Consider the following 22,940-nt stretch of genomic DNA (forward strand, 5'->3'; position numbering starts at 1 on the left):
TCATTGGTGCGTAGGCTGATCAACATCTGTGGTCAGTTCAAACTGGCCTTGGGTGCAAAGGTAAATCGTGACAAGAGCGAGCCCATGTTCTTTGGGAACTAGACTGACCCATCCCTTGTCCCCTTCACCGTCAGGTCAAACTGCCTGAAGGTGCTGGGGATGTGGTTTGAAGGGACCAGGGCAATGTGTTAGAAACTGGAAGGAGAGAGTGGCAATAGTGAAACAAAAACTGGGCATGTGGGAGCAATGTTCCCTCTCCATTGCAGATAAGAACATAGTCATCAGGTGTGCAGCACTCCCGGTGTTGCTGTACATGGTGCAGGTCTGGCCAATCCTCACTCCTCGCTGTGGTGACCACTTGAGCCATCTTCTGTTTTATCTGGATGACAAAAATGAACCAGTTCCCACGGACACAATATAACCTTTAGATAAATGGGAAAAATACATGCCCAACATCACCCTTATCCTGATAGGCATCTTTTAGTGTGGCTGCATCAAGCTGTACGTAGACCCTAGGTACGCAAACGCCGAGCCAGAATTCTCTCAATTTCAGACTGTCCTATGGTGGGGCGGGAACGTGGAGAGTATCCCGCTGCAGAGGCTCCTGTCCGAACCTTATTAGTTATGTACCTGGGTGTTTTATGCTGTATTCAGTTGTGGGACTGGCTTGGATGTCGTGTATTCCATCGTCATGACCGGATGCCATATTGAAAAGGCAGCACGATTGAAGAAAGAAAGTGGACCACCTGAAAGTGAAGGTGGTTCTCCAGGAACATTCTGAGGCTGGAAGATGGACTCCCTTCTAGGGCATTGAATAAGGTCCACCTGTAGATGCTCCCTCAACCCACTACGGTGATGTTCCAGGTTTCAGGGGTGTAGGGTGCCTCCACGCTACATTGATCTTCTGATTCCCGACATCTGCATGCCATGTTCTTCGAAACGTGTTTCAAGCTGACGTGTGGGGTTGGGCTTCATCTTCATCTGGCAGTCACCAGTGGAAGAGCCAGCTGTAAATTCACAAGGCGTAAAAACTGATTTCTGGGCCTCCTGTCATATTCTCCCCCCACGCCTGCCATCAAACATGTTGGCTTGGGAGAATTCTGCCCCAGGGCGGCACGGTAGCACAATTGCTTCACAGCTCCAGGATCCCGGGTTAAATTCCCTGCTTGGGTCACTGTCTGTGCGGAGTCTGCATGTTCTCCCCGTGTCTGCGTGGGTTTCTTCCGGGTGCTCCGGTTTCCTCCCACAGTCCAAAGATTAGGTGGGTTGGCCATGCTAAATTGCCCTAAGTGTCCAAAAAGATTAGATAGGGTTATTGGGTTACAGGGAAAGGGTGGAGGGTGGGCTTAGATAGGGTGATCTTTCCATGGACCTGTGCAGACTCGATGGGCCGAATGGCCTCCTTCTGCACTGTAAATTCTATGATGTATCACTCTGTGCTGAGGTTCTACCTGTCCCCGGTGCTGCGAAGAGTGGGTCTTGGCCACGATGCCGTGGAATGCTCCAAGTAGTTGCACTGGGCTGTACTACCTCTCCCTCGTGAAGAAATTTATGCAGAGAACACCTTTGATCAAAGTCCATCCGGCACTGGTCTGCATATAACATCCTAGTGGCCCGGTGAAAAGGAGATGGTGGATCCTGTCGGATGGTTCCCTGTGCAGACTGTCAAAGTCATTTGGCAGAATGTTTCATCATCAGAATTTTGAAACACGCACCAAGATGCAGCTTGATTCGAGGTGAGGAAAGCCCTCCCCGGTAGGTCCTTTCTATATGCCTGGAGTCTCACCCTGTCCCAAATTGCCCTCGACATGCCTGTGATGGGGAAGAGACCATTGTCCACCTCCTTGTGGAATGTGCCTTCGCAGAGAAGGTGTAGACAGAGGTGAGGTGGTTTTTGTTGAGGCTCATCCAGAGCAGTTCTGTGATGCAGGACCCTGTGCTGTATACAGTGTTACTAGGGATGCACACTGAGACAACCATCAGCTGCTGCTGGAGATTCATTAACTCGGTGAAAGATGCCCTTTCGTTTTCCCATAACATGTTGAGATTACTTGACCGAGTGTTACACACTGACACATTTCAAAGCTCAGGACTATGTGCTGAAGGATGCACTAAAGCTTGGGGCAGCCACCTAGGGGCACAATGGAGAAAGGCCGCTGTCTCAAGACCTTTCAGCCATAGTGCACCGTAGGGGCTCGAAATTGCATAGAGTCCCTTGGGCTGTATAACTCATATTGAATGCATACAGTAAATACTACATGTATCATAATTGTATTGAAGCACAACAAAATGCAACATGATGGATGTAGACAATTTAAATAGCATTGCACCATTTATAATGACCATTCTGAAATGTCTGTAATGTTTTTTGATTGTATTGAAGCATCTCAGAGTGCAAGATGATCTATGTAGAAAAGCTGAACATTGTTGCACTTTGATAACAGAGCCCCATAGCGGGGTCGAGGACCCCCCAGAAGGTGAGTTGGGACATTTAGGGGGTCGCGTTGCGGGTGGGGGTGGCAGAGAGTGATCGGGGTGTAATTTAAAAGTGGCACCTCAATCTCTTCCTGCAGTGGCGAGTGGAGCGCCTCAGTGCAGGAAATACGACTGAGTGCAGCCTCAGGCATTACCCACTGAGGCCCGAAAAAATAACAGAGTCCCATATGTTAGTGGGGTTGTTCCTGATGCTTGCTAATCCTGCCCAAAACGGGATCTGTTTTTAAAAATTAAATCGTGTCCTATATCTTTCTACCAAAGAGTTAAGAGTGCTCATGTTGGAAGCATGATTTCCACTACACTTTTGTTAAATATAGCATGTGGGAAACATGTTATGCATTGTCTATTCCTGTAACTATCTATTGTGTCCTAAATTAAACATATGCTGCCAAAAATGTGACTGACACTTAAAAATGGAGCTTGGGACTATCACATTCAAGCTTACTTCCCTTGACAGCAAATAATATATCAGGCCAAAATCTGCTCTTAACTCATTAACTGAGGCCCATGAGATACAAGTATATCTTCTTCTGTGGTGATTATTAGCATGTTTGTAACTGATAAACTTGGTTTTTGATTATATATTGTGGAAGCCTGTTCACGTAACACATTTTAGCAATGCTAGACACATGTGCACACTGAGACAGATTTAATCACTGTCATTTCAAAATTGCCTTTTCATTCAAACAACATGTTCAAAAAATAGTTGATTTATAAATATAGAACCAGAAAATGGTTAGAATATTTCTCAAGACCAATCTTTGAATAAACAATCAGAGTTCGCCACAGTTCGGCAGAAACATCGTTTTAAACAGCTGTCCCAGATTTATGATTTGTTTTTTTTGCTTGCTTCGACTTCCCTTGCTACAAACAAGAGCCTGTACCTAAAGGCCATTTCCTCTCCTAAGGTACGAATGGGTTGCATGTATCAGTTTGGTTACAGATGGCACAAGTTGAATTTAATCCGGCATCCTTTGCTGTAAATGAGAAGCGTTTCCTCAGTCATTCAAAGACGGTCCTGCAATGCTCATCCTACAAACCCTCACATTTAGCAGATGGCTGACGTCCTCATCAACATCAAGCTACAATTAAGCAAGAAGAAAATACCTTCCAGACAGCACATTTCTTATTTACAATTATAGATAAAACGTTGCCATTGCTGAATTTGGATAAGATGTGAATTTGCAATATATTAGAACTGAGTTGCCGATAGACGGATTTGTTACATGTAAATAAGATGATCAGCTTAAAAGGACTTTAGCCAATAGAGAACAGTTTGGACTGTGCTTCCTGATGGTTGATGGCAATACCTTTGGAAATTTTTTTTGCATGTTGTTTGAATGAAAAGGCAATTTTGAAGTGACAGTGATGCAATCTGTCTCAGTGCGCACATGTGTATAGAATTGATAAAATGTGTTATGTGAACAGGCTTCCACAATATATAATCAGAAAACAAGTTCAATTTTTTCACTATTAGATACCAGGGAGTTGGAGAGATCCCCTGATAAAAACGGCATGGAAGCTAAAACATGTCACTGTTCAACTCTACGAAATGTACATCTTCACAAAGGAGTTGTAACTGTACCAAAGCCAACATTGTCAGAGAATTACAAGCAGAACTTGCAGGGATTTAAGTATAACCATACCAAATCACTAGAGAATCAGAAATGTTCCTTTCCCAGTTTGCTGGAGTGTTGTTACAAGTATACCACGGAAGATCAATGGGGTATCATAAGCATTGGCGTTCTCAATCTGGTAGGTACTCCAAAACTGTCAGGTCACCAGATTCACACAAAATGACTTCTCCAATTTTAAAAATGATTTGCATTTATATAGCACTTCCACAATCTCAGACTGTCCCAAAGCACTGCAGTCAATGAAGTACTTCAGAGGTGTAGTCCTGTTAAATTGTAATAAATGCTCCCACGAATAGCAATGAACAGTAACTTCCTCAGAATGGCAATCAGCACCGACTCAGGCTGTGTGATATTCCAGGCAGCGCAACAGTCCATGAGGCCCCATGTCACACAGTTAGATTTATGGCATTAGCTTCTGTAAACCAGGCAAGTTTAAATGTTCATTGAAATTGACAGGCCAGGGAGAAGGTAGGTATCCAAGGTAAGTGGATAGGATGTGGAGGGGGGGGGAGGAGTTGGAGGCCGAGGATGGGTGGGGGCGGGGGGTGTCCCATCAGGGGGCAGTAGTTGGGGTTCTGGGGGGAGGGGAAGTCCCAAGGGGAGGGATATTCAGAGGGTTGGGGAGTCCCCTGGAGGGGTTGGGGGCAGTCTTGTGATGGGGTGGGGCGCTGGTCTGTGTCTTTACGCTGGTTACCGAAAAGTTCAGGAAGAAGTCTCACAACACCAGGTTAAAGTCCAACAGGTTTGTTTCGATGTCACTAGCTTTCGAGGCGCTGTTCCTTCCTTATTCACCTGAGGAAGGAGCAGCGCTCCGAAAGCTAGTGACATCGAAACAAACCTGTTGGACTTTAACCTGGTGTTGTAAGATTTCTTACTGTGCTCACCCCAGTCCAACGCCGGCATCTCCACATCATATCGAAAAGTTCGAAGAGGTTTTAGCTTGTCTAACTTTTTCTAGGTAACTATTTGTGTACAACAGCCAAAACCATCCAAAGTTTGTGATTTAAATCATATTTTCAGATGGTTCCCAGTGCAGGCAATTTCCCAGAGGAAGTTTGCGATTCTGGGAAATTGCCACACAAACCCTTACCTTTGAATTTCCGAGAGGGATTTCCCAGCGCATCATTGGGGTACCCCCCCAAATCTGATGCTGGGAAGCTCAGACGTTACGGCCTAATGTGATGAAGACAAAATTATTTTTTTAAATGTTAATTAAGGGATAAATATTAAGAGATACATATTGGCCAAGACAGCAGGAATAACACTCTTGCTCTTTGAACTTTTGATAGTGCTGTGAGATCTTTTACATCCACTTGGTTAAGTAGCTCATCTGAAAGATACCGGGCGGGATTCTCCATTTCTGCGGCTCGAATGCAGAATCTGCAGGAGGTTCACGTCAGGAAAATCAGCGCGAACCCCTCACCAATTCCGGTACGGGTGAGGGACTAGCATCGGCGCCGCGTGAAAGACCCATGGATCGCGCCGAAAATTGAGAATTTTGGGCTGAGAATTGCCGGGTGCTGGGCCGCGCATGAGCAATGCTGACGACCTGCACCAGTCGTGCCGTATAACATGGCGCCGGCTGTGTGTGTGTAACCTAACCTGTAAACCCCAACCCCACAGCCCACCCCCTGGCCATCTCCCACCAGTCCCTCCGCCCTAGCAGCTGCTCCCCCCGCCAAGCGGCACGGATCCCGGCCGAGTGTGGCGGCGCTGGACACCCCCCCATCAGGGGCAAAGCATCGCCATTGGGCCGGCCGATGAAGTGCCAACGGCCTTGCGACTGCAAGGTGGTTTGGAGGGGGCAGAGAATCGCAAACCGCCGTCTAACCGCGCCGGCCCCAATTATGAGTGGCATGCACAGCTGTTTCCATTAGTTGAAGGGTTGGTTATGAGGGGGCACAAAAAAATAGTGAGAAAAAACAACTTTTGTGCTGAGATTTTAGCTAACAAGTAGATTTGTGTGGGCTATATGTCCAAGTGATTTTTTTTCAAAGTTCCTGCAGCAAATATTTAATTTCTTGTTTTAATACTCAACATTACATCACAATGCTAGTGGAATGAGTACCCTGTGGCTGGGGGTTTTCACCAAGGTGGTGACTCCTGGCCGAAAAGGACCGGAAAGATGCCACCAAATTTAACCCCGAATGACATCAATGGTCTCCTGCCCACCCTTAGCTCACACATTGCATGGCACAGAAACCCAGACCGCTGTACTGCTCTTTAATTTATGACAACAGGCCTGCACTAATTGATACATTTTATTACCTCGTTCATATGGGGAGGGAATGTGGCGAGAATGAGAAAGGTGCTGCTACAGGGGGGAAGGCAGGCAGGGGGTTTGGGTCTTCCGAACCTGATGTACTACTGCTGGGCGGCGAATGTGGAGAAGGTGCGGAGCTGGGTCAGAGGGGTTGATTCCCAGTGGGTCAGAATGGAGGAGAGTTTGTGCAGGGGGTCGGGATTGAAAGCACTAGCAACAGCGCCGCTCCCGATTGCTCCGGGGAAATACTCAGGGAGTCCGGTAATAATAGCTTCATTGAGAATTTGGAGGCAGTTTTGCCAACACTTTGGGTTGGGGGCAGGGTCAAGGGAAATGCCGATTCGGGTGAACCACAGATTTGAGTGGAAATTTATCGGAAATGGGAAGAGAAGGGAATTAAGACGCTAAAAGATTTGTTTCTTAGAGGTCTTGGATTGGCAGGATTGAAGGAGCTGGAAACGAAGTATGGGTGGATCCTGTTGGGATGCAGAGCAGCTTTTCCACCCAGTGCCCTGGCGTGGCGGGGGGACCTGTTGGAATTCTTGACTCCTGAGAAGGTTAAGTTTGAACTGAGGGGAAGCTCGGAGGGGTTCTACAATTCATGGGCATTATTTATTCTGCACTTTCAAGAACTGGATAACATCGAACATTAGTTGGGGGGGATGGGTGGGAGGGTTGGGGGGAGGGGGGCTGTGTGTATTAAGGGTGATTGTGGGTAATCCCTGATTCCTTTTTGTCATTTGATTATGTAAACATGCGGGCTAATGTTTGGGGGAAGACGGGATCGTTGTTATTGTTATGGGGATTGACATATTTGTTGCTCATTATTGTTTAATGTTGGTGGGTGTAAATTTGGCAGAAATGTCAAAAAGGAGAATAAAAATATTTTTTTTAAAATTGATAAATTTTATTGCAGCCTACTTGTTGTCAGCACGATAGTAGAGATGGTCAATACTGCCACCTCTGTGTCTTGAGGCCAGAAAACATAAACTGGCTGATGAGCAACAGGGTGGACAAAGCAGCTGATGATATGACTGCAGCATTGCAGGCCAGTGCAGGACAGAACGCGCCAGAAAAAGTCCAGTGCAAGAGAAAATGCTCCAATGAAGTGGAATGTTCAGTCCAAGTGTAATATCAGGGGCGTTTCTGGCAACTGCCTGGCAGGATTCTGCACTTCAATTGTCCAGAAGAGTAAGAAGACACTTTCTGAAGGCTAGTAAAGAGTGATGGGGGATGGCGGTTACTCACCAGTTATAACTAATTAAAAATGCTAAAGTAACACCTTTATTCAAAAAGGGAGTGAGGCAGAATGTGAGAAATTACAGACCAGTTAGAATAACAATTGTTGGATACAATTATCAAGGACGTAATATCAGGACATTTGGAATGCCTAAGCACTATCCATCAGCATGGTTTTATGAAGGACAAATCATGTTTGACTAATTTGCTTGAGTTCTTCGAAGATGTAACGAGCAATGTGGATAATGGGGATCCTGTAGATGAAGTATATCTGGACTTCCGGAAGGTGCCGCACAGAAGGTTAATTCACAAGGTGAGATCACATGGGATTAGGGGTAATTTATTAGCTTGGATAGAAGACTGGCTGACGGATAGGATTCAGAGAATCGGGATAAATGGATCTTTTTCTGGATGGCAAAATGTAACTAGTGGGGTGACACAGGGTTCGGTCCTTGGGCCCCAGTTATTTACAATCTATATTAACGCCTTGGATACAGGGAGAGAATGTTCTATGGCCAAATTCACAGATTGCACAAAATAAGTAGGACAGTAAATTGTAACGAGGAAACAGGAACCTTATGAATGGATATAGATAGGTTAGGAGAGTGGGCCAAAATGTGGCAGATGGAGTTTAACGTGGTTAAGTGTGAGGTCATGCATTTTGGATGAAAAAAGGGAAAGGCAACTTGTTATCTAAATGGGGAGAGACTTTGGGGTGCTCCGATGTAGAGGGATCGGGGTGTCCTTGAGCATGAGTCACACAAAACGAGTATGCAGGTGCAGCAGATAGTAAGGAAAGCAAATGGAAGGTAGGCATTTATAGCAAAAGGAATTGAGTATAAAGGTAAGGAAGTGTTGTTGCAACTATACACAGCATTGGTAAAACTGCACCTGGAGTATTGTGCACAGTTTTGGTCCCCTTATTTGAGGAAAGATGTAGTGGCATTGGAGGCAGTTCACAGGAGGTTCATTAGATTGATTCCAGAGATGAGGGGTTTGTCATATGAGGAGAGATTGAACAGTTTAGGCCTATACTCTGTAGAGTTTAGAAGAATGAGGTGAGATCAAATTGAGGTATGGATAAAGTAGATGTGGAGCTGGTGCTTCCTCGTGTGGGGCATTCTAAAATTAAAGGTCATAAACTTGGAATAAGAGGTAGCAAATTTAAAACAGATTTGAGGAAAATCTACTTCTCCCAAAGGGTTGTGAATCTGTGGAATTCGCTCCCCCAGAGTGCAGGAACAGTGAGTAACTTTAAGGAGGACTTAGACAGATTTTTAATTGGTAATGGGTTGAAGGGTTATGGAGAATGGGCAGGACGGTGGAGTTGAGGGCAGGATGGGATCAGCCATGATCATATTGAGGGTGTTTAGGCTCGGGAGGCTAAATTGCCGTCTGCTCCTAGGTCATGTGCTCTACAGAGGAGATGGTCTGGCTGATTTTGCAATTCAGCTCTTGGTCTGTAACACTGTAAGTAGCAGATGAGGAAAATATCAGAATGGCAGAGCAGACACGTGGGCCAGATGGCTTAATTCTGCTCATATATCTTATGAGCTTATGAATTGTCTGCATGTGACCACCAGCCATAATATCAGACCAGCATACGTCCTCTTTTGAAAAACAGAATTTAGAATGGAGAACACAGTAGAGGGGTAAATTTTTTAGATTTTCTTGCTTCATTAGTTTGCAATCCATGACAACATAGATGGATCCTCTTCTGCAATTTTTCTTCACAAAATCATCAATCATACCATTGTAGGTAAATTCTTGTAAGGATGCATTTTCAGTTGTCCGTATTGCTGAACTTGTCAAATGTTCCTGACTCATTGTACTTCGCAGATCATTTCTCACTCTTTTCAATACAGAGAAAGAACATTCACTGGAAGCATTTGTGACAGCTATTGTTAAAAAGATCTTCAGCAGATGCATGAGGTGCTCGGGGAGCCCAGCAAATCACGCCCATATGTTCTGGGCATGCCCAGCGCTAGAGGGTTCTGGAAGGGCATCACAAAGGCTATGTCCAAAGTCTTGGACACTCGGGTAAAACCGAGCTGGGTGATAGGAATATTCGGGGTATCAGATGAGCCGGGAGTACAGGAGCTTTTGCGTCCTTGGTAGCCCGGAGGAGGATCCTACTAATGTGGAGGGATGCGAAATCCCCAAGCACGGAGGCTTGGATTAATAACATGGCAGGGTTCATCAGGTTAGAGAGGATAAAGTTTGCCTTGTGAGGGTCTGTGCAGGGGTTCTCCAGGCGGTGGCAACCGTTCCTAGACTTTCTCACGGAGCGTTAGGTGGAGGTCAAGAGCAGCAGCAACCCAGGGGGGAGAAGGGGGGGGGGGCGGTTTGGCTTGTTTTTATTATTGTAAGGGGCGTTTGCCCCATTTCTGTTCACCTTCAAAAAGATTTGTGTCTATGTCCTCAGTGATAGGCAGCATGGTTTTGTGCAGGGAAGGTCATGTCTTACAAACCTAATAGAATTCTTTGAGGAAGTGACAAAGTTAATTGATGAGGGAAGGGCTGTAGATGTCATATACATGGACTTCAGTAAGGCGTTTGATAAAGTTTCCCATGGCAGGTTGATGGAAAAAGTGAAGTCGTATGGGGTTCAGGGTGTACTATCTAGATGGATAAAGAACTGGCTGGGCCACAGGAGACAGAGAGTAGTGGTGGAAAGGAGTGTCTCAAAATGAAGAAAGGTGACTAGTGGTGTTCCACAGGGATCCGTGCTCGGACCACTGTTGTTTGTGATATACATAAATGATCTGGACGAAAGTATAGGTGGTCTGATTAGCAAGTTTGCAGATGATACTAAGATTGGTGGAGTTGCAGATAGCGAGGAGGACTGTCAGATAATACAGCAAAATATAGATAGATTGGAGGGTTGGGCAGAGAAATGGCAGATGGAGTTCAATCCAGGCAAATGCGAGGTGATGCATTTTGGAAGATCTAATTCAAGAGCGGACTATACGGTCAATGGAAGAGTCCTGGGGAAAATTGATGTACAGAGAGATCTGGGAGTTCAGGCCCATTGTACCCTGAAGGTGGCAACGCAGGCCGATAGAGTGGTCAAGAAGGCAGACAGCATGCTTGCCTTCATCGGACGGGGTATTGAGTACAAGAGTCAGCAGGTCATGTTACAGTTGTATAGGACTTTGGTTAGGCCACATTTGGTATACTGCGTGCAGTTCTGGTCGCCACATTACCAGAAGGATGTGGATGCTTTAGAGAGGGTGCAGAGGAGGTTCACCAGGATGTTGCCTGATATGGAGGGTGCTAGTTATGAAGAAAGGTTGAGTAGATTAGGATTGTTTTCGTTGGGAAGACGGAGGTTGAGGAAGGACCTGATTGAGGTCTACAAAATTATGAGAGGTATGGACAGGATGGATAGGAACAAGCTTTTTCCAAGAGTGGGGGTGTCAATTACAAGGGGCCACGATTTCAAGGTGAGAGGGGGAAAGTTTAAGGGAGATTTGGTGGAAAGTTTTTTACGCAGAGGGTGGTGGGTGCCTGGAATGCTTTGCCAGCGGAGGTGGTAGAGGCGGGCACGATAGCATCATTTAAGATGCATCTAGACAGATATATGAACGGGCGGGAAACAGAGGGAAGTAGATCCTTGGAAAATAGAAGACAGGTTTAGATAAAGGATCTTGATCTGGCACAGGCTGGGAGGGCCGAAGGGCCGTTTCCTGTGCTGAAATTTTCTTTGTTCTTTGTTCCTGGTAGAATTCAATTAACCTCATATTGCAGTGGCTCTTAGCATTCGCATCCAAACTTTTGGCGAAAAGTACGCAAAATAATTAAACTGTTTTCTTCAGAGATTCACATCTACTCTGCAATCGCACCGTTATTGTGTCACAAATAACATTTACAGTCTCAAAAATGATCTTCTCTTTCCCTTTAAAAGTGTTCCTCTGCTTCCACTGATGTTTCATCATTTCGAACTTCCATTACAAAACTTCCAACTGAGGCTAACAATTGTGAAGCATTCAATAAAGTTGTATCAACATTTTGCAGCGATTTGCTGACAGCATTAATTATTTGAAGTAAACAGTTCAACAAAACAGTAAAAACTGCAATTTTGTACTTTTCAAACTTCTCCAAGGGTTTTCCTTAAGCTATCACATCACATTCATTTATGTGAACAAAGTTCAGTCTCAAGCCAGAACAGCATCTGCATGAGCGGACCACCTGGTGTCACAAATTCTTTTGACTTTCAAAAGCGTGATTGCAGCATATTCCACCAATGTGTGGAAACCAAAAAGAAGGCATACAAGTTTTGAAAAAAGTCAAAAAAAGTACGGCTGCCTCACATGATTCAGCTGCTAGGTTACAGATTAAATTCAAGGAGTGACTAGAACATGGGATGAATAATGCACAGGGACTTGCATTGTTCAGTCTTGCTTGTAGACATGAATATTTTCCTGCCATATTTGCGGCATTATCAAAGCTCAACAATTTTTGATGCCCAAACCTAAAGTTTAAATTATATCCAAAACGTTTTTCTTCAGGCACTCAGAAATGTGGGATTGTAGCTGGATATAACAGAGAAATTGTTCGACAACTTCACCATCGCCGGTCACGTATCTTATAATAGCGGGACCGCTGCTGGTCGTCGCCGTGCACATGCTCGGCCACGGACCCGGCCATTTTTGGTGCATGAGCCGGGAGTTTCACTGGCACTGCTGCTAGCCCCTCACCGGTCCTGGAATCGGTGAACGGTCGGTGCCGATTTTGGCATCGTAAAACACCCGCGAATTCTCCGTTTTAGCCGGCACTTAGCCGCTGAAATGGAGAATCCAGCTCTCTCTGTCTTTAGACTGAAGCTGTTGTGTGTTCTGTTGTTTAAAAAGTTGGTCTTCCCTGAGTCACAATATTGGTAACTTTCAAATGGTCTCTGAAAAGCTCACTAAATTCACTGAGATATTCAAGGCAGGCGAAAAAAATTACCTCTTTGATATGACACTGATGACTCATCATGTCCTCTTCAAGGAAGTCCCAAGGAAGGCAGCAGTTTGACTTTGGCAACAACATGTCACAGCACTTGCCTCCAAAAAAGAACTTTCCTTTTCAAACTGATAATGATAACACAGAATCAATTCTTCCAGATAGGGGCAGCACGGTAGCATTGTGGGGCAGCACGGTAGCATTGTGGATAGCACAATTGCTTCACAGCTCCAGGGTCCTAGGTTCGATTCCGGCTTGGGTCACTGTCTGTGCGGAGTCTGCACATCCTCCCCGTGTGTGCGTGGGTTTCCTTCGGGTGCTCCGGTTTCCTCCCACAGTCCAAAGATGTGCAGGTTAGGAGGATTGGCCCTGATAAATTGCCCTTCGTGTTGGGTGGGGTTACTGGGTTATGGGGATAGGGTGGAGGTGTTGACCTTGGATAGGGTGCTCTTTCCAAGAGCCGATGCAGACTCGATGGGCCGAATGGCCTCCTTCTGCACTGTAAATTCTCTGATAATCTATGATAATTTACATCTTTGAACGAATGCACACTTAGCCTTAATATGACTTTTGGAAGTTTCGTGTTCAGCAGTATTTCTTCCAACATTTCTCCAGTTAGTGTGCCCGTCGACAAATGATTGTTTCCCTCTCCTAGGGTCAGGGAATAAATTACAACCATAACAGTAGACTGCCTTCGAGGTTTCTGTAAAAAATCAACCAATTTCTCCCTTCTGTCATGCCATTTATCTTCACCCTCAGAAAATCGGAGTCAGGAAAACTTCTGAACTGCTTTTCCCTCGAACCTCAAACTCTTTTCTTAATTTTCCATGTTACCTATGTTCTCTGGTGTATTTATTATAAGATACTCAATCATAAACAGTGGAACAGATTTTGGCCATAAGGCAATGTCTTCAGGGTAGGTCTCTTCTCTCACTCCAGCAGCAGAAGAACAATGAGCTTGAACAGTATCCTGTCGTTCCTTCTCAGCAGGTCTTGTCATAATTTCCACGCATGTATATAATGAAGTGCAGACAGGCAGTGATTGACACACAGGCTGACCAGTAGGCTCACAGCACAGTGCAGCCAATCACCAGATAGGACACCACCGCTATAAAGCCAGAGGGCACTAGGTTTCCCGCTCTCTCTGGACCCAGCCACTGAGACTGTCAGAGTCCACGAGCTAGCACAGTGCAAACACCATGCGGTAGCTAGTAAGTCTGGTCAGGCTAGTACAAGGTCTCCAGTCAGTTCAGTATAGTGTCGACCCACAGTTAAATATGTATGTTAGTTATATCGTTCAATAAAACTGTGTTGGATCTTCTACAGTGTTAGAGGTCTGTTTCTCGCATCGCTGCATCAAGTGCAGTCCACACCGAACCGACCTGCCTAACACATCAGGTCTGACAGCATCTGTTGAGAGAAAAGGGAGCGAACGTTTCGAATCCGGATGACTCTTTGTCAAAACATTTCTCTCCACAGATGCTGTTAGACCTGCTGAGGTTGTCCAGTATATTCTGTTTTTGTTTCAGATTCCAGCATCTGCAGTAATTTGCTTTCATCTTGTAGCTCCATTGCCATTTCAGAGTCCACACCACATTCAAGGTTTTCAGGTGATGAGTTTTCTTCGGAAATTGGAAGGTCGAAGTCGTCAGAGGTGTCACCAAAACATTTGGTGGTTGTTGTTGAGGGTGAATGTGCAGTTTGGGCACTGAACAATACTTCAAACCTTTAAAGTAAAAGTGTCAAGCTGTCTTTTAGTCGAGCTTTGTCCTTCTGCCTCGCCTTCAACTTCAAGTGTTTTTGACTGCCGGATTCATAGCGTCTCTTCATGTTGACTGGGGATGATCAGTCTTGACTTCAACGATTCACAAATAAGTCTTTGGAATCTTCTGTCGAGTGAAGCCTCCTTTAGCAAAAGCAGCTGATTGTCTCAGCTGCTCAAAAGCAGTGACAAATTAGACAAAGATTATGAATTGGTAGACGGGCAGTCTTCAGAAATTGTAAAAAGAATTGATGTGAGGATAAGCTGGAGTTCGCCACCAAAATCCAGACTAACTGGCTGCTGGCAATAATGTTTGGGAAAGCTGTGTGGACGGGTATCATAAAAGACACTGCAATCGATGAGAGGGTGAAATGAATGGCAGCAAAAAAGGCAGTAAACTCAACATGCAAGAACAACGAGAAGAAAGAAGATATCAGTTGCTGCCCAGCTCGCTCATTCTCAAATCTGCCTGGGCTGGCTTCTGGTCAAGCTACCCTGCTCCCGATGGCCACTGCTCCCCGATTCCCCGAGATACGACACCGGCACTTGTCTGGCCTTCTTCGCACCTCTCGACTGCTGCTCTGCTCACCTCTAACTTGGGAGGCCGTGGCTCGCCAATGAGCCTCGCCAACCACGTGTGGTCCTGGCTATAGCCTGGCTGCTGCTGCAGCTGGCTCTCTGGCCTGGTGGTCCCCGTTCTTTTTGATTGGCTGCCTGTTCAACCCTATCAGTCCTGGCCTGCAGGTCAAGAGTCATCCTGATGATCCCATCGACGGCTGATGGCCAGCTCCACCACATCACTTCCCTGAAGGCTTTGCAGGCTCGCACCATGATGTTAGATCAGTGACCTCACTTTTGCCTCAGGCTGCCTACCAGTCTGAATGCCAGAAACCTTTGCACTTTACTGAATTAAAGTTCAGAAACTGCACACTATTTCAGGAGATCTTGTCTCCATCACCTCTCAACATCTAGCAAATTGTTTTCCAACTCTAAAGGGGAGTCCACCAATCAGAGACCGATGTTGTTCTATATTGCCTGTTGATAGGCTCACTTGAGAAAATCAGGAAATTTAGAACTACCAAGGCTCTGATTGGTGTTCCCATCACAACATTTTAAGGAGGGCCACAGGGAAAAGCCTGGGAACGACAGACTGGTGAGCCTCACGTCTGTGGTAGGTAAGTTGTTAGAAGGTATTCTGAGAGACAGGGGGCTGGATTCTCCGATTCGGGGGCTATGTCCCAGTGGGAACAGTGGCGTGTTACACCAGAAAAAATGGCGCAAAACAGCCACCGGTTCCCCATTTTGCTGGAGATTAGCAGGGCGTCAGCGTAGGGCACCTGGCCTTCGCTGCCGATACGCAACGGAGATTTGCCGAGTCCGTGGCCGTGCAAGTGCACGGTGGCGGCCTGCAGCGGCCGCACCATGCTACACAGCAGCAGCGGCTCGCAGAGCCGGCCCGCAAAATAGTCCTTCTCTTCGGCCATCTCCCGCCCCCCCGGACAAACCCCCACAGTGCCCCCAGCCCCGAATAATGGCCCCCCCCCTGCCCGCCGATAGTGCTCCCCAGACTGTGGCGGCGCTAGACTGAGTCCACAGCCGCCACACCGAGTTCCCGATGAGTGAGACCACACGTGTCCCACGCCGTTGGAAACTCAGCCGGTCGAGGCGGAGCATCGGGGGGCAGGCCTCAGGCAATGTCACGAGGCCGTCGATACGTGGCGCGTACGCCAGTTTGGAGGGTGTGGAGCATCGCGAAAGTGGCGCCGCCCCAGATTTGGTCGGAATCGGGTATTCTCCGGCCGATCACCAAACGCGATTACGGCGTCGGCGATCGGAGAATCCCGCCCAGGCTCTACAAGCATTTAGAGAGGCAAGGACTGATCAGGGACAGTCAGCATGGCTTTGTGAGTGGTAAATCATGTCTCGCGAATTTGATTGAGTTTTTTGAAATGGTAACCAAGAAGGGAGATGAGGGCATTGCAGTCGAGATTGTCTACATGGACTTTAGAGAGGTCTTTGACAAGGTACTGCAGGGTAGATTGTTGCATAACGTTAAATCTCACAGGATCCAGGGTGAGGTAGCCAATTGGATACCAAATTGGCTAGACAGAAGATGAAGGGTGGTTGTAGAGCGTTGTTTTTCAAACTGGAGGCCTGTGATCAGCGGTGTGCCTCAGGGATCAATGCTGGGTCCACTCTTATTTGTTATTTTTATTAATGAATTGGAGAGAATTTAGGAGGCATGGTTATTAAGTTTGCAGATGACTCCAAGATTGGAGGCATAGTGGACAGTGAAGAAGGTTATACAGGTTGCAGTGGGATCTTGATCAATTGGGCTAGTGGGCCGATGAATAGCAGATGGAGTTTAATTTAGATAAATGTGAGGTGATGCATTTTGGTAGATCGAAACTGGGCAGGACCTACTCAGTTAGGGTGTTGGAGAGAATTATAGAACAACAAGATCTCGGAGTACAGGTTAATAGCTCCTTGAAAGTGGAGTCACAGGTGGACAGGGTGGTGAAGAAGGCATTCAGCATGCTTGGGTTCATTGATCAGAACACTGAATACAGGAGTTGGGAGTATTGTTGAAGTTGTACAAGACATTAGTATGGCCACACTTGGAATACTGTGTGCATTACTGGTCATCCTATTATAGAAAGGATATTATTAAACTAGAAAGAGTGCAGAAAAGATTTACTAGGATGCTACCGGGACTTGATGGTTTAAGTTATAAGGAGAGGCTGGATAGACTAGGACTTTTTTTCCTGGAGTGCAGGAGGCTTTGGGGTGATCTTATAGAGGTCTACGAAATAATGAGGGGCATAGATGAGGTAGATTGTCAACATCTTTTCCCAAAGATAGGGGAGTCTATAACTAGAGGCCGTAGGTTTAAGGTGAGAGGGGAGAGATACAAAAGGGTCCAGAGGGGCAATTTTTCCAGAGGCAGTAGTAGAAACGGGTACAATTTTGTCTTTTAAAAAGCATTTAGATTATTGGGTAAGATGGGTATAGAGGGATATGGGCCAAATGCAGGTAATTGGGACTGGCTTAGTGGTAGAAACTGGGTGGCATGGACACGTTGGGCTGAAGGGCCTGTTTCCATGCTATAAACCTCTATGACTCTATGACTCCATTCACCTCTCCGTAGGCCCCCCCCCCCCCCCTCCCCCCGCCCCTCCTTTGTCTGGGGCCTTGTGCTGCAGCGCTGTGTGTTTCATTGCAAGTCCGTCTCTGCCTGGAGAGGAGAGAATCCTCCGATGCCCACAGCCATGCATGCCCTGGTGGCCTTCCTAGGTGGTGTGGGCACTCCATCTGTGAGTAAAATACCAGTGGGAGAAGGTGAAGGCCCTTAAATGGCCCAAGAATGGGTTGCATTTCTCGACACCTACCTATCAATGGTAAAATTCCAGAGGAGGTAGGTAGATGATGGGCCTGGTAGCCTTGTCAGGTCCCCTGACCCCCACCTACCAGCCTGGTGAGAGTGTATAAAATTCCGGCCTATACTTCTACTTGTAGAGCTGACAATGTACACCAGGTATCACATATGATTTGTTTTTACTGAAAAAGGAATCTGACATTTAATAATATACAAAGCCGCATTCAATCATGTGACGTTTTCCAGTTTTGACTGACAAATCAAATTTTAGAGGTACAGTGTCTCAAGTTCGCATCAGAAATAGAGCAGCTGGCTGATAATGCACTTGGTTAATTTGTTGACTGGTTTTTCAGGAACTACGAATATAATTCCAGCACCACTGATATTGTGATGATGTATTCTTGGCACACAAGGGCATGTTTCCTTTGAGCAACTCCATTTAGGATGGATTTCCTATACTATCAGCTGACCTTTGCCCAAAGTTAAAGTTCACCTTCAGGCCTGTGGCTGGGAAACTACAAGTACACTCGCAATTATTAAACAAGATAAATTGTGCTTGCAAATGGAATGGATGAACGAATATACATATAATCTCATTTTCATCCAGAAAAACTTAAAAAGCGTATGATAATTCTTTCCTTCTAACATTTCTGACTGCCTGAAATAGTAAACTAATTGTGTGCTATGTATATACTGTACTGTTACAAAATGTCTCCATGTCCCATCTGTCCTGGGTGTTGATTTCTTACTTAGGGTATAGTTCCTTCACCTTACAAGTATTGCTCATTTGCTAGCCTTGACAGCAAGAGAGTGGATGGGTCGGGCCTTAGTTGAACTTGATCCAGTCCTCACCTAATATCAATACACGCACTTTGAAACGGATAGCAAACAGGAGTGAGAACCATGACCAATTTCCCTATCCTTAGCTCAGGGGCACTAAGGTCAATTGCAGCATCCTATTACCTCAGCTTAAGGTCACTGAACTAAGCACAGACCAAATCAATCTGTTGTGTGTGTGCAAAGAACAGTACAGCACAGGAACAGGCCCTTTGGCCATCCAGGCCTGTGCTGATCATGATGCCCGACTAAACTAAAACCTTCTGCACTCCAGAGTTAGTATCCCTCTATTCCCATCCTATTCATGCATTCGTCAAGATGCCTCTTAAATGTTGCTATTGTATCTGCTTCCACCACCTTCCCCAGAAGAAGCGCGTTCCAGGCACTCATGACCCTCGGTGGAAAGAAATTGCCTCGCACATCTCCTCTAAACTTCCCCCCTCTCACCTTAAACCTACGTTCCCGAGTAATTGTCTTTTCCACCCTGGGAAAAAGCGCCTGACTATCCACTCAGTCCATGCCACTCATAATTTTGTAAAGCTCTATCAGGTCGGCCCTCAACCTCTGCCGTTGCAGTGAAAACAATCCAACCTTTCCTCATATCCAATACCCTCCATACCCCACAACTTCCTGGTAAACCTCTTCTGTACCCTCTCCAAAGCATCCACATCCTTCTGGTAGTGTGGCAACCAGAATTGTGCGCAATATTCCAATGTGGCTCAGCTATTGGCCACCTAAGGCCACTCACCCATTAGGGAGCCACAATTAAATATTAATGAAAGATTTTTCGTGCCCTGCGTGCAGTCTTGGCATATTGATAAAAAATTAGGCTACAGAACAATATCAAAGTTCTGCGCATGTTAATTATCTGTCAAGAAAGTTTTATATTCAAAAGTAGCGTTGTTGTTTATAGGGATGTTGTCATTGTTCCAGATTGTTTTCAGGTTGGCTGAGTGCCTGGAACAGCAATGCAGAGCCTTTCCAAATTACATCATCTTGGCTCGCAGTGAAAGTTTGTGTTTTACAAGACAATTCGGCCGTTCCCGATTAAAGTCTGTTGTGCATTCTATTATTGCTAATTTATGCTTTAAACTTCAGCCTGAATCGTGAATATTGATAAGCTATTTGACTGCAGGGACCAACACTGCTAAATCTGAACTTGTTCTTCCCTACTATCCACACTTCCAACGTTCAGTGGATAATGATCAGGAGCCATAAGAAAAACCCTGCTTGATTATCCAACCCCAAATATTTGGGCAATTCACTGAGGTCCTATTGACATTCTATTTGAAATCAATGAACTCAGTACAAATTGGGGATAGATCTAGGAATCCTGGTCCAGACAGCCCAAGTACTCAATGGATTAGCCGGCCTATATATCAGGCCAGTTTGTTTACAATTGTAGTTTGACAGTAACATAGAAAAGGTACCCAGAAGGACTTGTGATTGGGGATGGAAACTGCCCTTGTTCGCTGTGTAACATTAATTTTTTTTCACATTTGTGCACATTGTGGCAGAAATCGTTTGAGTCACAGTCATCACATCGTGTATTCACCATGCAAATTCGGAATATTTAATGCCAAGTTATAGGTGGGACATAACCATTTCTCACACCGTGCTCTATTTGTATTGGGGGTAATTTGCAGTCCGCAATTGCCATCAGAGAGAACGGCGGCACGGGTGGAAAATCTGGAGTGACTCGGGGAACATATCGCGTTTCCCAAATTTCCCCACCCCTCGCCAGTGGTGTCATGAGGTTCATTCCCCACAAAAGGTGGAGACCTCATTTAATTAGATTTTAATGAATTTGAATATTATTAACTGGTCCCCCGCCACATGATCCCCCCCCCCCAAAAAAAACCCCGCTGACGTGATGTCAGATAATCGAGGTGTACAACAGGCTTGGCAAAACAAGAAATAGTCGAGGGGCTCCCTCCGGTAGCACAAAATTAACATAGCCCCCTGGGGGGGGGACAACATTATTCCAGGCAGTGCTGGGGTGGGCCCTTGTGGGAGCCCCATAAGGGGGGTTCATTTATGTGGGGTGGGGTGCGTGGCCGGGCAGTGCGGGAGAGGTGGGGAGAGAGAGTGAGAGTGCTGGTGATGTTTGTCGGTGGGGGCACTCCCGGCAATGATTGCTGGGGTGGGGAAGTACCCAATACCTTCATGGTGGGGGTCGGGGACTGTTAGGTTTCATTGTTGATGGGAGAGCCATCTTTAAAGGGTGCCCCAATCTCTGTGGAGCTGCTTGGCGTGTTTTCAGATGATATACTATTGTGTGTGTTGCTGGGATAGTGTTGAATAAAATTGAGGTATTGTTCGAAAGAGGAAGGATTAGTTTTGGAATCTTTGCTAACTTCAATTTTAATCCCACTTTCACATGAACCTAGTGAGCTGACCCAACATTCCCTCTTACTCACCTGAATCTGTTTTTTTTGTATATTTCTTGCTTTGTCCGCGGATTATCAGCACAAACACCAACAGGAGGATAAAGATGAGTCCAACCAAGGCAATGACCACTAAGAACCACCACTCCTCATAAAACGGGGCTGCATTTTGGGCTGCAAGAGTCAAAAAGTGAGAAGAAATCGAAATAGGTTTAAAATCACAATTGAGGCTGGAAAGGGAATTGAACCCGCGCTGCTGGTCTTGTTCTGCATTACAAGCCAGCTGTCTTAACCCACTGTGCTAAACCAGCCCAATAAATAAGGTGTAAAAGATTAGGTGGCCTATACTGTCACAGGGACTACTGCATGTCTGTGTCATTATACTGCTGGCCCTGCATTTGAGCTTTGTCTCTTGACAACAGTAAAGTTCACTCTCTGGATGTCTACATGAGCACAATGGATCAGTTCAGGAAACGAAGGAAAATAAAACACATGTAGCCCTGCCTGTCCAATCACTCATTGATTGGGTTCATGTTTATTTCTGTAAATTCAAATTACTTTATTTGCATGATGACAAATCTGCAGGAATAGATTACAGGAGTAGGTTTGTATCGTGACTGCATAAACACACACAAATGTTACAGTTGCCTGTCGTCGTCTTATATCACTCACGTTTGTGGAACTTAGTAAACTAAGAGCTGACCACAACAGCTCAGTTAGCAGTTACAATTTACCATTTCAACCAATCTGGTTTTGAACCTTTTAATGTTTCTGACTTACTGATCAGAAAGTTCAAAGAAAGTAAACAACAACCTTCAAATGAAGGTTTTCACAGAACCATAGAATTTACAGTGCAGAAGGAGGCCATTTGGCCCATCGAGTCTGCACCGGCTCTTGGAAAGAGCAGCCTACTTAAGGCCACGCCTCCACCCTATCCCCGTAACCCAACCTAACCTTTTGGACACTAAGGGGCAATTTCGTATGGCCAATCCGAAGCCGGCACTGCCAGTGCAGACTTTGGAGTTGTGAGGTTGTTACTGTGGTGGAAAGTGGCTGCTGCTGTTGCTAATCTCTCTGTCTCTGTTGCTGTTGATATTGCTCAGTTTGCTAAGTGTTTCCAGTGCTGGTTGCTGCTGAATTGCCTGGAGGAAGGAGCAGTGAGGGAAGGAAGGGGAAGGAAGGTTTTGGTGGCATATGAAGAAGAGCACAGAGCTGACGAGAACACCGTCCTATTGGCTGATCACGTATGGGATAGCTTGTAGTTGCACATCACCATCTGTAGCACATAAGCATTCCGTAAAAGATTTTGATATGGATGGCACTAAAAGCATGTTAGCTGGAACTGAAAATGTGACCAGCTTGCCCCACCAGTAAGATTTGCAGCTCTCCATTCTGTCAAAAGCTTCCTAAAGCACATTTACTTTTAATTCGATCAAGAACAAAAAAAGGCAGACTGAAAAGGAACAATGTGATTTCAAGCCAAGAAGAAGCAAACGCTTGTTCACAGTCTTGAACGAGCCGAGAAAGACATATTCGCAGTGAGTCCTCTCGGTGGGTTTGTGAAACTTTGGGCGGAGTTTTCCAGTTTTTCTTTAAGTGCAGTGGAGGGCGGTTGTGGTGGCCTCAAGAAATGCCCCCTTTCAACCATGCCCCCGAGGCCATGAATGTAGATATCTGGGTGCATGTGCATGCCCTCTATCCCAGCCATCGCTTGAGGAAGCTCTGCAACCTCACCTCTCTGGCCTGGGAGGCCGTTGCCTAGGAGGCCAGCAGCCATGCCAGAAGCAACATGCAGTTCAGCAAATAGATAAATTATCTCAACCACTCTGCCAGACTAAGTCCTTTCTCAACTCCCTCCAGTATCAAACTCTCAGCATGGCATCATGTATTCACACAGCTACTCTCTTCACAGGTCACAGACATCTATTAGCCGGGGATACATCAACACTCATGGACACACCCTGGCTCTTTTGAGGAGGGCTCACCACGAACACCC

At 45.9% G+C, this 22,940-nt stretch overlaps 1 protein-coding gene across 4 annotated transcripts in view; it reads right to left on the bottom strand.

Moving 5' to 3' along the window:
• The window catches only part of sdk2b (sidekick cell adhesion molecule 2b), a 1,174,030-nt gene that overhangs the window by 137,011 nt on the left and 1,014,079 nt on the right, over positions 1-22,940 (bottom strand). For all 4 annotated transcript variants that reach the window (XM_072483445.1, XM_072483444.1, XM_072483443.1 and 1 more), the window contains one exon: positions 20,978-21,118. In XM_072483445.1, coding sequence (XP_072339546.1) covers positions 20,978-21,118 — 141 coding nt within the window. The remainder of the gene's footprint in view (positions 1-20,977; positions 21,119-22,940) is intronic.

This window comes from Scyliorhinus torazame, chromosome 18, assembly GCF_047496885.1.
Source record: "Scyliorhinus torazame isolate Kashiwa2021f chromosome 18, sScyTor2.1, whole genome shotgun sequence".
NCBI classification, from domain to species: domain Eukaryota; kingdom Metazoa; phylum Chordata; class Chondrichthyes; order Carcharhiniformes; family Scyliorhinidae; genus Scyliorhinus; species Scyliorhinus torazame.